This window comes from Thyridium curvatum (genome assembly GCF_004353045.1).
Source record: "Thyridium curvatum strain D216 chromosome Unknown NODE_41_length_360454_cov_79.457556, whole genome shotgun sequence".
Taxonomy (NCBI): Eukaryota; Fungi; Ascomycota; class Sordariomycetes; order Thyridiales; family Thyridiaceae; genus Thyridium; species Thyridium curvatum.
This window is the reverse complement of record NW_022156796.1, coordinates 38,070-53,198: the sequence shown is the minus strand read 5'-3', so window position 1 is coordinate 53,198 and position 15,129 is coordinate 38,070. Positions and strand designations below refer to the sequence as shown.

The 15,129-nt window shown below is 55.7% G+C and overlaps 3 protein-coding genes across 3 annotated transcripts; 2 read left to right on the top strand and 1 right to left on the bottom strand.

Moving 5' to 3' along the window:
• Window positions 1–23: 23 nt before the first annotated feature.
• E0L32_006924 (uncharacterized protein) lies at window positions 24–829 on the bottom strand (the record flags this gene model as incomplete). The annotated part of the gene is made up of 2 exons (XM_031141610.1): window positions 24–534; window positions 603–829. 2 exons carry the CDS (start codon window positions 827–829, stop codon window positions 24–26), a joined length of 738 nt encoding a protein of 245 aa, XP_030993988.1.
• A 635-nt stretch (window positions 830–1,464) lies between these two features.
• E0L32_006923 (uncharacterized protein) lies at window positions 1,465–3,175 on the top strand (the record flags this gene model as incomplete). The annotated part of the gene is made up of 2 exons (XM_031141609.1): window positions 1,465–2,007; window positions 2,084–3,175. The coding sequence occupies 2 exons, from the start codon at window positions 1,465–1,467 to the stop codon at window positions 3,173–3,175; spliced, it is 1,635 nt and encodes a 544-aa protein (XP_030993987.1).
• A 1,511-nt stretch (window positions 3,176–4,686) lies between these two features.
• On the top strand, window positions 4,687–5,009 carry E0L32_006922 (uncharacterized protein; the record flags this gene model as incomplete). Its single annotated transcript, XM_031141608.1, has 2 exons — window positions 4,687–4,879; window positions 4,951–5,009. The coding sequence occupies 2 exons, from the start codon at window positions 4,687–4,689 to the stop codon at window positions 5,007–5,009; spliced, it is 252 nt and encodes an 83-aa protein (XP_030993986.1).
• Window positions 5,010–15,129: the final 10,120 nt, after the last annotated feature.

The window sequence follows — 15,129 nt, the reverse complement described above, 5'->3', positions numbered from 1 at the left end:
AAGCCAACGTGCATACTCATTATTCAGGAGTCAAAGCCCACATTCGCACCGGGAACAGCGAGGATGGAAATGCTTTCTGCAGCTCCGTCTTGGATATCCTCAGGCCAGCACTCTTGAAGATGTCCTGAAACTTGCTCTCCTCCCTGCACATATCGATCAGATGGGATCTGGCGCTTCGGAACGGAAACGGATGAAACGTACCTCGTGACGCTGCTGTCGAGATCATCAAAGAGATCCACTCCACTCGTACTCAGGTTCTCTTTGAGCACGATGAATCCTCCAGCATTCAGCACGCTCTGACACCTCTTCAGGAACTCGACCAATTGATCGTCTGTCAGATGTCCGACACACCACTGCACCCAGACCAAGTCGTAGCGGGTCTCGTCTCTGGGCTTCCACTCCTCCAGGCCCACGTTGAACACGGTCCGTACACGGTCTCTAGCTTCTATGGCATCCGTGAACTTGACCGTGGGCTCGATGATGTCCACCTCTTTAGCCACATTCACCATGAGCCCATTGGTCACCCTCCCAACACTGCATGTCATAAAACGGCCGTGTCAGTATGATGGATTCATCAGAGAATGTCGTCTCGGAGCCCATACCCTGCGCCACCTTCAAGAGCCGCGCCGACGACGCGTAGAGGAGGCTTGGCCCCGATGCCGAGCTTGGCGAGAAAGGTCCGCGAGCCCTGCAGGTCCAGGCGCGACAGATTTGAGAAGCCCCCTTTGAGCAGCCCGCCAAGCATGCCGTTGTCGTCTGCGTCTACTCCGTCCCAGTACTTGCGGCCGTCATCCTTGTTGATGAGCGCGTCCGGCGCGACGTCTTCCATCGTTGTCGCGCAACAGGGACTTGGATATCGGGCTTGGCTGAACCTTATCTCGGTAAATCAGACACTTTCCTTTTCAGCACCACCAAGACAAGAGTCTCCACTACTTCCAGGACGATAAAACACGATATAAAGGGTATAAGTCAAGAGTCTTGTGGCCAGATCCTTGGGAGGGCGGTGTGTAGAGCTTGGATGGCGATTGAAACTTTTAGTGGAGACAGAGGGTGGACCGTCATTGATCAATGCATTGATGGATCGCCTGCAAGCAAAACCTCCCTCCCTGTACTGTGGGGCTCCGTGCGGCCTCAAGGCGCCACTGGGCGCCCGGAATCCTGGTCGGCAGGGGGGTTGATAAAGCTAGCTCAGCACTGATAACACTGATAACCCGCCTATCAACCCTTGTGATCTACGCCCTGGAGCCTCTCACCCCATATGCTTAATCTGACATCACCGACACCCGCTTGAAGACGCGTCCATCCTGGGTACCTACCTTATCTTCTTGCATCACGAAGTCCAGCCTCCTTTCGGACGCTTCCCATCCGATTGCAAGATGCACGAGTCAGATTAGACCTGAGAGAAATCAACAACGTCCCGATACACACGACACCGACACCGGCAGCCTCCAGGGAGCCATCATCATGGCGACCTCGTCGAGCGAGGCTGCATCCTCCTCCCAGCTCTCCCGACCCAGCTCCTCCCATGTCCAGAATCCCGACAACAATGCCGATTCCATCGACTCTGCTGCCTCGGTGCCCGTCGAGACCCTCGTCGAACACCTGCTCCAAGCCAAACGCTCCCTCTCTTCCATGAACCTGGTCCTGCGCGCCAACGAGCTCACCACCCATGCCCGCCGCCTGCACGAGGAGTCGGCCGTCCTCGGCGCGCAGACCACTTTCATCCGCTCCGGCGTCGATTCACAGATGCGCGTTCTACTTCGGATCAGGAAAAGCCTGCTGCGGGCCTACGACGGCGGTAAGCGCGACTTCAAGGGGGTCATCCGCGCGCTGGATGCAGCCAACGGACGACTGGAGAAGACGATCGAGATGCTGCGGGACACAATCGTCGAACCGTCCTTCCGGCCTGCCGGAGAAGAAGGACCGAAGAACCTGATGGATTTTGTCGATGAGAACAGCGTTGATCAGATGCGGAATGCGTTGAAGGATAGCATTGGCGAGCTGCAGGTGCGTGCTTGACCCTAGAGTGCATCGAGAGTGCAAGGCACAGCGTTTACTGACCTGCTTTCCTTCCTATCTACAGGCAGCTCAGCGATCATTCGACGGCGATCTCCTCCGCTTCGAGACCGAGCTCCGCACGCTCAACAAGACCATGTCATCCGCCCCCTCTCCTCCCTCGCCATCGGCGTCCTCATCAATCCAGCCCATGCCCTCCCTGCTCGCCTCCCTGACCGAACACTCTCACGCCATGGCCGAACACCTCGCCTCCCTGACCCGCCACTTTGATATGTGCGTTACCGCCGTCCGCATCACCGAAGGCGGGGCAGCCCTCGCCCGCCGCAAGGCCGCCGCCGAGCAGCACCTCGACGAGGCCTCGGCGACGGCGCCCGACCCGGTCTCCATCTCGGGCGTCATCGCCGAGCAGGAGTCGGACGTCGCCGACCTCGAGCCCCTGACGCCCGAGGAGCGCGCCGAGATCATGCACATCGTCACCAACGACGCCGCCGAGGTCGACGAGGTCGTCGCCGACATCGAGACGGCCCTGCAGCTCATGGAGTCCGACTTTACCGTCCTGTCGTCGCAGGCCGCGCGGGCCCGCGCCGCCTACGCCGCGTCGGCCGCCGCCTTCCGCGTGCTCGACGACGTCGGCTCGCGCCTGCCGAGCTACGTCGCCGCCGAGGCCGAGTTCCTCGAGCGCTGGGACAACGAGAAGGCCGTCATCGCGGGCCGGCTCGACGAGATGGAGGAGCTGGGCCGGTTCTACGAGGGCTACGCCAACGCCTACGACACGCTGATCCTCGAGGCCGAGAGGCGGCGGGCCGTCGAGGAGCGCGTCGAGGGCATCTGGCGCAAGGCGCGCGAGGGCGTGGCGCGGCTCGTCGAGGCGGACCGCAAGGAGCGCGACGTCTTCCAGGAGGAGATTGGGGAGTACCTGCCTACCGACCTCTGGGCCGGCATGAGCGAGCCGCTGCGCCGGTGGGATGTCGTGCCTGTGGATGAGAGTGGTGGTACTTCCGCGCCCGAGGGAGGCGGAGGCGGAGGCGGAGCGGGCGAGAGCCAGCTGAAGAGCTCGAGTCTCAGCAGGGGTGGGAGCACGACGCCGGTCCTTGATCGGAGCGTGGTGGAGGCTGCGAAGGAGAGGCTGAGCCGGGTGAGTGGCAGCACTGGTAGGTGAATGGCGTAGTGTTTGAGTGAGATGCGGTGCTAGCACTGCTGTTCTGGGGGCGAAGCTGTCGAAACAGGGACAGATCTCAAGAGTGTGTATTGTTTATTGTTTTCTGGATACAAGGGAATACCCGGCATTCTGCTCTGGCGTTATTTGAGATATGAAAGTTGCGTTGCGTATGATCTGTTAGCGCGTCAGGGACAGCATTAAGTAGTATTCGTGGAATGAACAAGGTCTCGACTTGTCTAGCTTTGCTATCTCTACCCTCTACCAGGGCGAGGGAGTTGCACATCCTCTCGCTTACTTTATGCGTACAATTGAGTCCTCGGAAACGCGTTTGACAACGGTGGCAACTTTTCAGAGCAGGTTTTAACTCAGTGCCAGCCAAACAAGTGACAAGCAACTCCAAGCTACCGTGCAGGGGGCGAGACGGCCAAAGCACCATGAGTATAGCGGCACCGGGGGTGGGGGGGAAGGGAGCTCTGATCCGAAAAGATAAAGCTCTGCAGGCGGAAACAGCGAGGGTTCGTAGAAGCTAGGCCTCTACGGAGCCCTTGAGTTTGGCTTCCGCCCATATCCGGTCGACATGTGTGGTCGAACCTCTCTTGGTTGCGAGGTCGAGGGCCAGTTTGAGAACCTTCATAGCTGTCAACCCCGGTGTCCGGATCCAAATACCGCGGAAGATTAACGGCAAGAATCTTGGTCGGAGAATCTTGGGGAGGAGGGTCGGCTATGTATGGTCGGGGATTGAGGTAGTGCTTTCATAGGCCTGCAGACTGCTGGCCAGCTTCCTCCTCTTCTACGGGAGAGAGACGATCGTTTGCACTGCCGTTGCTGCCGGTTCCGGGACCGAATGCATGGAACGCCCGTCCGGGCATATAATCCGCGAGGATCATTGCTGTCACTCCTTATCTACGTTTGCACGTCAGCGCCCTCGAGGCGGAGGATTCTTGGAACCAACCTTCTTGGCGTGGCAAGAATCGCACTACCAATGCTCCTGTGTATCCAGCTGGAGCCCTTCTGACAACCCCCTTTTGTTCCCACAAGACTTCGGACAACGACAACAACAACGACAACCATCCTGTTGAGTTGTCTGCCTTGACTTTGTTCTGCCTTTCTAGTAGTTGCTGTAAGGATCGCTCAAAGGGGATGCCCTCATCAAAACGCCGTTGTCTCTGTTTTGAGACAGATGTCCCTTCAAATATGCATCAGAGGGCACCTGCAAGGTGAGATGGCTTGAATGTAAGGTGAGTTGGAAATAATTGGAGGCCCTGGTGAATTGAAGGCCAATAAATCCGAAGTGCAACCGAAATTAAAGCGGAAGGAGAATTCTGTCAGAAGCTTGGTCTATCTGTCTATCTGGGCCCACGCAACGCGGTCCTTTTCTATATAGATTCCCACACAATCCCTTCTGACGCTCCATCACATCTCCAACCAACCATCTGCGACAGCTTCCATTCTATCAAGCGTCCAAGATTCGGTCCCACCCCCACTACCCTACCAACGCCCTACCCGCTGCAATGCCTATCTTTGTTGTCGATGCCACAGCCATGGCGGCTAGGCTTCCTCGCAACCTTCCACCCAACACCCGAGTCGAGGCCATCATCATCGTCACGGATCGCGCCAACATGGATCGCGCCAACATGGATGATACCATCGCCGTCGAGCTCCTGAGAGGGCTGTTTCGCGCTCTCGGAGCCGCGATTAACAACGGTGTGTTTCTGGCCTTCTCGTTCACCATCTCCTCAGGCTTCCACTCATCTCCCAACGCTAATTCTTCGCAGGCAACAATGACAACGCTCCGAACCAGGCCACGCCGAACGCGGCGCCCGGCGGCCCCTAGAATGGCCCACCGGCTCCTGCGCAAGCAGGCCAGTTTGTCGTCGGCCATGCCGACGACATCATCTGCATCGGCGGCAATATTGCCGAACCCGATGCCTTCGAAGCCTCGCTGAAGGTGGCTTCAGAGACGGCCCTGGCAAGCGCTCGTGCCAAAGCTCCCACCAATTGGGCCATTACCTTGGCCACACTCAAAGCCACCATGGCGATCGTTGGTGTCTGTGCCTGTCTCTGGGCCTTTCTCACTCGGCGTTGAGATCGATGGCGGCGCTTGCGCCGACCACGGCAAAGGTACGATCTAGGCCCAGGCCACTCCCCTTCTGATTTTGAATTCGGGTGGCTAACAAGTCTGTAACACGCGGTAGGATGAGGGCCCTGTGAGGAGGACGAAAGGGAGACGGCCTGCTATCCGCCCAAGGCGTCAAGTTTGCTAGCGCTACGATATCTGGGGAGAGAAGGAAAGGTCCTACCGTACATAGCGGGTAGGACGATTAAAAAAAAAACGAATCCAGGAGCCCAGAGCTTTGGCATTTTCATTCGATTCCAGCGGAAAACCGTTGACCGGTGCTGCGTCCTTGTCATGACAAGTGGTGATTCGGTCTGCAGTCTGATTCAAGAGTTGGCCGTACTTGTCCCATGCCGTCCTCGACTCGTCGTCCTCCTTGTCCCCGTGATCATGAAACAAGGGCCAGGAGCTTTATGCCTTACACACGACCTTTCTGTCTCGGCACTGCTCTATCGTGCACGCAGCATTTCCGGATTAGACGGTCGCATAGAAAGGGATAATATTAGGCAATCGAGACAAGATGTTCGTGCGACTGTGTTCTCCCCGCCTTGACCGCACAACACAATCACCAGCATTACCTTCTGTTGACTTGACTCGGCAGAGTAAAAGTCACATTGGGAGCCGGGCCCCAGAAGTTGTTCCAGAAAAGTGTTTATTGTACCGTACGTTCTTCTTTTAACACACTCGATCAACTCTTTTGAATTCCTTCCCAGGAGGATAATGAGTTGTTCAAATAGCATATCCTACCTCGACTTCCTCCTAGCTTGTTCGCCTTCCACCTTCGATGCCGGTGCGGTGTCACGGCTTGTGTCTTCTGTGGCGACATTCACCAACAGACTCATTGTGTTCCCAAGGTATGCTAGATTCACTAATCATCGAACTCAGACACCATTGGTATACTAGATGTTGTCAGGCTGGGTGCCACAGGGACGATATGGCTCTCTGGAGGTGTGCTATTTCGTAAGTTCCTCCGCCAGAACCCAACCGGTCCCAGTGAAATACAGATACCCTGCTTCCAATTAGTCCACACATCTACCGTAACCGTGTTTGGTCCTGCCCGCGCCTACAACGTTACTGGCGGACTCGGAGCTTTGAACGCCTCACTGTTGCATCCTTTCCTTGATCTACGGCAACCACGAGCCGCTCGAAACCCCTACACGATCCTGCCATTCACTGTCCACAGCCTTGTTACCAACCTTCTCATGTCAACCATCTCAGACCCAATCAACTACACAGGGACGAGGTGTGTTTCTCAACTTAATATCCTGTGGGCTGGAAATGGCGACGCCGCTGAATCACAACTTTCCTAGTGTACGAGGGCCTGCCAGCATACCAAGAAACTCTTCACTGGCTCATCGACTTCACTGCCGCCGGAATTCCACCGACCTCATCCCATTGCCCAGAGTTTCTGGAGCCCACCACTTCAGCTAGAGAGCCCTGCGAGCTACGGCAATCTCGAGCAGAACCCTTGTATGATATCGTCCACAACACAAAGATTGAGGGAGAGGGAGAGGCAAAATCACAGGGGTCTCAATGTCAGCTCCATAGCATGAGTGAACACCACCTGGGGGCTACAGGCGCCCTAGAGCCACCCAACCAGGTTCCTGAGGGCAGCTTCGCATATCCTGCATCTGTGGTAATTAGCTGCGCAGTGTCCGCAGCCAGTTCCGATGTTGAATTATGATGCATTGAACTTGATCTTGCCAACTACTTGATCAAAAAACGCGTTATACCCTCCAGAGAAAGATTGAGACCGCTGTCGTCAATTCCACCGAGATTTCTCACGTTCATCTGCACCTTGACTTCATCCCGAGTCAATCACCGATGGTCGGTTTCATCACCCGAGATCGACATCAGAGCTGGTTCGAACGCCGCATGCACAGAATCAAGGCTTTCGTCACAGCTTGTGGGGTACCCAACGCCGATCAGTCGGACCCTGACTACAGCCAAGCCAGCGAGCGATTCTGCAGCTGATCGACCGCGCGGACGAGAAAATTAATCTGGGGACAAATGATGGCGAATTTACTAACGACTTTCCCTGATGGAGCCGGTGCCGGCTGCCTTTTTCCTGGTGCATCTGGCTCCAACTTTGCTTGGAACAATCGAGATACATCCCCCGGATTTGGCGGCTACAAGCTGTGGACAAGCATGGTACATTGCGTGATCCCCATGTTTTTTCCCAGACGCACACCCCTTTTGGCACATACACGCAGCCACACGCAACCTCGCTTGCGCCATTGATCGGCGGGTTGCAGCGAGAATGATATATCGATATCTGCACCTCTCTTGATTCTGCTCTGAACTGGTACCCTGATGGTGGGCAACATCGGCTATTGCCCCCCAGGCATTGGCGATTATATGCTACGGTCGGTGATGATCAGGGAGCCATTTCCCGGGATCCTTTGGTGATCAACGTTCGAGTTGCGTAGCCGTTGAGCACGCGCCCGCCGAGCCTCAAATGGCGATCTACTCTCACAACTGACGACAATGACCCGATAGGTCTGCAGACATCGAGATGGCCTCCTCTCGTCTATTCACGGCAATGCGGGCAACGAAAAGAGAGATTATTCAGCAACCCATTGCATAGTCCGGCGATAGCGAAGAACGGGGGCTGTAATCGCGATCACGCGGGTGGCAGTCCGCACGAAAGCAGCACGACGCCCTTGTCTTGCATGACAGCCGGCCGCTTTGTGACAGCCATGATGGGGAAATCGCAAAGGTTTCGGGAGCGGCAGAGACGGCTACTCGCGGGATCTAGAGCATGAATGCTTTCACGATCGAGACGGGAGAGCTCTTCACCGGTCCATATCGGTGAGCATTTACCCTTCCATGCGCGAAGAGCTCCGACAAGGAATTTCACACCCCGTTGTCAATTTAACCCCGGAAAAGCTGACGGATCTGGTGGTGAGGTTTCAATTATGATCTCAGCGGCTTCTCTTTCTCTGGGGAAAAGGATGGAGGGCAGACGTCAAGGTCCGCAGCCCTCCATGATTTAGTCAACACCGGCGTCCTATTAAATAACTGCCTCGACAAACTCAAAGCAAAATTCCTCACACCCACTCCTCTCGAATCGGTAGCACCGAGCAGTGAACCTTCCATTGGGCACGCTTATCAACCAGGGACCCTGATCTGCGACTCCCGCAGCCGAAGGAACGGTCGTCCCCCTACCCTCCACCCCAGGCTGTTGTCACCCGCACCGCAGCTGCCGATCAAGGTGAAAGGCCGGTTCGGACCCCTGGTGAATCCAGCGCTGCAGTACACCATCATGGATTGCGGCGACGAGATTGGCCGAGATAGTGCCCATCCAGACGTCACATTAGATAAGGCCGCGGGACGGAATGCTTACGAATGTGACCACTGATTGGAGACAGCGAAGAAAGTTCCTCTTGTGCAGCAGTACGGGCGCTCGGTGAAACCCAGCGGCCTCACTCTCTGGATGGGATCAACTTTGCGGCTGATATTCACAGCGACATCGCAGCTTCGAGTATGTATATATATATAGACGGGCGAAGAGAGACACATCCGTCCTGGCGACACTGATGCCCGTCTCGTCACACTTTCGGGTCGGGTCGGTACGCGATGGTGATCATGCACAAGGGATTGGAACCTGCTTTCCTGGAAGCACTGGACCAGTTTCGGTCGTCGCCATTGAAGATTCCAAGCGGCACTGGGAAACATATCGCGGATGTCATCGAAAGGCGAAAGTGCACATCGTGTTCCCAGGATCATGTCTGCCACACCTGTCTATCTGGCGTCTTCAAACCTGTCTGGGGTGCATCCCGATGGCGCAGGGTGTTTTTCTTTTTTTTTTTTCAACACTTACTCTGTGCATGAAAGACGGCATGTCCTCTCAGGCCGACAGAAACCGGCGTAACAACCAAGGTCCTACAAACGCCACACATTCTTGCCTTGCAAGGTGGTGTACGCATGCAAAATGTAGGGTCGGAATAGCTTCATCAAAGCACTCAAACAGGAGGTTGGTGGCTGCGACACGGAACGATATCATGCCCTTTTTGCCTGACATGTGTCCTGCTTGCGAGGGAGGGCGAGAAAAGCCCAATGGCAAGAGAAAGCGATGGTGCAACACCTCGCCCCAGGCGCGCATATACTCGGTAAAAACCCAGGTTCCCAGCTGTGCAACCGCACCTCTTCCGCCCTGATAGTAAACGTCGTTTCACGTGAAAATGGTGGCAGCAGAATGATAACAACAGCTGAGGGGGGGGAACGCAACCTTCATCTATTAAGCGAGAATAACGTGCATGGCTGACTGCAGACTTACAGATTGGGAACAGGAAGAACTTGAGAGCTCTGACTGTTTACACCCACCACAGCGAACCAATCATGAAGTTGGATTCGTGCCTCGGAGATAGGAGAGGTTGGGGTAGGCATAAAAGAGGGGAGGGTTGTTCATAAAGGTGCATAGCCTCTGAGGACACACACACACAAGCTTGAGATATCAAACTGCAACCCCCGCTTTGCTTTCAATGAAGGCTGTCAATCAATCGCTTGAGATGGAGGGGTCAGGAAAGAGGGAGAGGAGGGTTACGATACCCGCGGGTAGATTCCAAGAAATGAGGCGGCAATCCTTCACTCACCCAGCATCGTCGCCCGCGAGGAGTTATCTCGGCTTCACGGCACACCATAACTTGGTGTTGCATCCAATTGACAAAACACACAGTCTGCCTGCACTGCATTCGTACATTCGTGCATTCATGTCTTGGGTCTTCTATTGCTCCTGTCTGGTCGTCTTCTTTCTCCAGTCGTCCCACAGGATGGACAGGATGACAAGATAATGACGACTACCTGGGACAGACCAATGCAACGCTCTCATGTATTTCCGCATGCTGCAATTACCATTCGACACTCGCATCGCCCCGAATTCGACATATGGCATCTACCCCGACTCATCGACCTGCATGCACTTCCCGAGATTATCACACCGTCCCTTCTCCGGTCGCCGAAGAAAGCGACGCGCAATCCACACACACACACACACACAGAGTCGGACGAATCTAAATTGATTGACAAGCCCTCTCTGGCCGGTAGTCTTTGCTCTAGAGCAGACTCGCTGCAAAAACACTACCTAGGTTACTATTGTCGAAGCTACTGCGAGTAGGATTATGCAGTGCAGATAGTGTGCACAATAGGCGGGGAAGCGAACTCCTCTTCGGCCAACACACACCCCAGGCAGGCCGGGGGAGAGTTACCCCAGTCCTTCCTTATCTTCAAGCATCAAATTCTCGAGGCGGAATTCGTATGGTGCCGTTACTAACGGAGTATCATCATGGCCTGGCAAAAAAGTTCTGCAAAATCTCTTTCCGTCAAGATGCATCAAACCATGCCCTTTTCCGGAGACACAATCGCCAACTTGCAACAACAGATCTTTTGTTGGGCAAGTCGCCACCGAACCCCAAAAAAACTCATCTCTGCTGTTCTCTGCATGAACCTCCCATCCAGCCACTGCTTTCCCTTTTGCATCCTTGTGGCGTTGTCCGTGGTGTGGTTTCTGCTTTGTAAGGGCCAGGCAACTCGCCTCACTCGCCCACTTGGCACACACACACCATGCCACCCGCACCGTACCTTTCTCCACACGCACCACACCTCGAGGAGTAAGTTGGAGGGTGTGGTGTGTGCACCTAGTTATAACTTATCTGCCTCCTTCACCGACCCCCCCTCCACGATTCGCGCATTGGCATCCATCCGTTTGTCTATGGACCGAGTGCACAGATAGCGCTAGCGCTGGCCAGCGCCGCCGTGGCGGCGACGGACCCCTGAAGGCGAAGCACTGTTTTCGACACCCCCTTTTCTTTAATGGCTGGCAAGAAAACGGCGTCGCAAATGGTACAAGCACTGCACCTCGACTTTCCGACGGACGCAGACCGGGGCGTGCGTGCTGTCATGCAGGCCTGCCATAGGTTCTGTCTCCCCAAAGGCCAAGGGCCGTCCGTCCGTAGACCAACGACACTCCTTCGAGACCCGGACCCGGCAAACCTGATCTATTCAAAATGGCTTTCGTTTTCCGCAGGAATACAAGAATCCCTGAAGAGCACCAACAACAGCCATTGAAGCCAACCCCCTTTCCCCAGACCAGACCATAGGGGGGAGGAGTAGAACGCGCGCGTGTCAAGGGTGTAGCAAGTGCGGGGAAACCTTGCTGCTACCTACCTAGGTATCTCCCTGACCGCCTCCGAAAGGGGGAGGGAGGCATTGCTCCTAGCCCTGCCCCGGACCATGCGTGTCGCGGGCGAAACAAACGCTCTCTCTCCCTTGCAAAAACACAAGAGATCGCCAGAGCTAGATCTGTCGAGAACCCCTGTACTATCACATACACAAAGTGTCGGTAGTAGGACCGGTGCCGTGCCTCATCACTATCACTTGCGGGAGCAACGCCGGCCGTGCCTGTAAAGACCAAGAAAAAAGAAGAAAGAAAAAACGGAGAGAAACGGTCGCCTACTCTCACCATGCCGTGGGACATCCCACAGGAACGGGCGGCGGCGTTGGCCCCGTGTTCTAGATCGCTAGAGAACGAAGGGGGAGAGGCTTGACCTGTCATCTCCGCCCTCCTACAGGCGCCTGGCCGCCCGGGTCGCACCGCCGCACGTCGCAGCGGGGGAGGTCTCATGCCGAACCCTCCCTCTCTGTGCCGGCTTTCGTATGCCCCAAGAGGTACGGGCCTCGCCTGGATGTGCTCCCGGGAGTGTGTTTCAGGTGGTTGGGCGTGAGACACGGTGCAGTAACGCGGTGCGACGAGGCACCGGCCTGGAATACACGCACGGCGTCGTGTGACTGTACCAGCCACGGAGGCGCCATCGTGTATTGATTGAAACTGGTCGTTGGTTGCTTTCCGCCACTCGAGCAGGTCGGAAGCTACAGTGGATGCCAAGACTGCTCACATAACCCGAGAGTTCATCTGCCTTGCTTTGAGGCTCTCGTGAGAGGGGGGGGGGGTTCCTCCGACCGCCCCCATCTCGGGTGCATGCGCCGATTGCCTCCACTGGAAACAAGCCCGGCTCCGGCGCCCGGAGCCGGCGGGCGGGAGGGGGAATACCCCAGCGCACACCACCCACCCCCTTCATCGCTTTAGACGACGCTGGTCGCATTTTAATGAAGCGCCCTAGATGCCACTTGACATCTAGACCATGCTGCAATGATATGGAGGAGCGAAAGAAGCATCGTTTGTTCAAACGCCGCGCCGTTGTTGTCGTCGTCGTCGTCTTTGTCGGCTCGTCGGCTCTTCTGCGCTGTAATTAACACCCTCACACCCTCCCCAAAAAAGCCAGGCACCTGCTGAATGCGGTAAGGATGCTCGGCCTTTAGAAGTGTCTGGACCGGTCGTACCGCTCCGGGAGCGACCATCCATCCATTCTCAGCCGCATTTAAAAAAAAACGACACAAGAGAAAAACCGGCCGGAAGCCGGTTTGAGATATTTTTGGGCAGACCTTAAAAAAAGCTTAAACCGGTGTGGTGTCGGAGAACATCCAAGCTTTGCGGGTGTTTGTCGTCGGAGTTTTTTTGACATGAAGGGAGAAACAAAAAAAGTTTGCTTGGTCTTTCTTTTCAAGCCATTGATGGCGAAGAGGGTTGGTTGCATGCAACCTTTACAGGACGCCCCTCCCCCATGCCTGTGCCGTCGCTCTCGTTCGTCGTCGTGGGTTTCTGCTTCACCGCCAAGGTCGCAAGCAAGGGATGCGATCTCGCACGTTTTCTCTCTTTCTCTCTCTCTTTCTTCTCCCTTACTTCGTAGGTATTAGCTGGTTGCCTCTCTGTCGGTGTGATGGGCGGGCTGCGGCGCTACTCCAGCCACAGCAGCCTTACTAAACCAAGAGGCCCGGACTCGAGGCCGGTCTGAGCGAAACCTTTGGGTGGCTTGTTCGGCCACTTCTCCGGCTCCGGCTGGGGGGACAAGCCACTCGACGCTTCCTTCGCTGGCATTTGGAATTGTGCTGCCAAAACTCTGTCACAGCACAGAGTTCCAGCGAGCGTTGTCCAGCGGGGTGTTGTTGACAAGCGCCAAGAGGAAGAAAAAGCTCAGAGAGTGAAATTTTAAGCATACGGTATGTAGCATCAAAAGTGTGAGACACAAAAAGATTCCGCTTGTTTACTTCCCACGTCAAACCTTAACCAGTGACCAGAGAGAGAGAGAGAAACGTAGAAGCAAGCTCTGGAGAAATGCTGCCCGCATCGTTCTGATCTGCGCCGGGGGCAAATCGCTCCCCCTCGCATTCCCCAGATTCTCCAAAGTTCAGGTCACCTGCCCAAGATCTGATGCGCAGGAGTCTGGGGTGATTTGCAGACACCCAACATCAACATCGCCAACCCGGTAGCTTCATGTTGCCGGGCTCCCCTTGTCGCGGCCAGCCAAACAGAAACGAGCACGCATCGCACGCACGCACGCCATCTGTTTCGAGCAAACGTGCAGCGTGCATGGCTTGGCTGGTCAGCTTCCGGAGGTGCTGCTCTCCGGTTTCTTGGTCAAATTGGGGCGGGGTGAATGGCCAAGTGACTCTCTCTACGGAAGCTTGCTTTGTTTCGGCCTGTCGGTTCGACTTGATATTAACTATTAGTCGAGTGCTTTCCCACACAAAACAAGGTTCTCTCCGCTGGCTTCTGAAACGGTTCCTCCGGGGTCCGGTCCACAAGATGTGATCTTCAAGGCACCCCCATGCCTCATTTCCAGCGCCGGAGCTTTCCTTCCCCAATGAAGCATTTACGACGAGACATGATACCTACCGTAATCCCACGCCGACGACGATGAAGCTATCGTGAAGGGGGAGCAGAAGCTCCCAGGTCCCACCGGCCGCGCCCCCGCCGCCGGCGCCTCCAAGCTATCGGATACATGCTCCGTAAAACGAAGCCCAAATTTCGCTCCTTGCTGGGGGGTCCTTTGCTCATCTGCGAGAGAAGCTACGTCATCGTGTAAGCAGGGGGAGCAGCAGCGCACCGTTTCGTCAAAACAGTCACTAAGCGAGAGCAAGCGAGATATGTCTTGCGGCATGTACTTGTACGAAGCAGCCGGGGGAGCTTTTCTTCCATGGCTGGCATTGACCATCATACTCCCCCGCCGTGCGTTGCCAGGGGGAGAGGGCGTGCCTGAAGCCATCGCGAGGTGGAGAGAGCAAGACACGGTATGGGGTGTGTTCCTCCGTAACTCTGGCATGGCATGGGGGCTTGGTGGGCGACCAGCCAGCCCTCCTCCAACATCCTGCCATTCTCAAATCCAAACCGTCGCGAGACGGCACACGGAATCGACCATCCAAGATGAAACGTGGCCTAGCGAAGCGCCCGTTGCCATGAATAACTTTTGTGTGTGTTCCTGGCACTCGGGCACCCGACGAGCCGGATACAAGAAAATAAAATAGTGATGTGGAACAAAAACAAGGAAGCGGTGAAGCTATGCTCGAGATCTTCGATCTGTTCCTTGGCACGTTGCCTGTCAGCAACAACAACAACCAAAAAAAAAAGTGCCGACCCGGCGGCACCTACTGAGCTGATCTGCGATGCCATTGCCCTGAAACGGACGTGACAGGAAGCTCACTCAGCTCTCCCCGAGAGCTCCATCCCTGTAGAGGCACAAAGTTGTGTGCTTCATTGTTCTTGACAGACCACACGCCCTCCAGACGGGACGCCTCCCCTGACTAGCAAGCTGGAGATATCTTCTTAGTCGCGCCGCCGTGCGTGCCCACCGTACTTAGGTGGCTAGGGCCCCACGCAGGATAGACAAGGCTTCCAGCAAGCTGCGAGAGTGAAGCTATTCTCAACAGAGACCAAATGGATGGGAAGCTCGATGGCATCGAGAGGAATGCGCCGATGCGAAGATCCATTTCTTTTTCTTTTTCG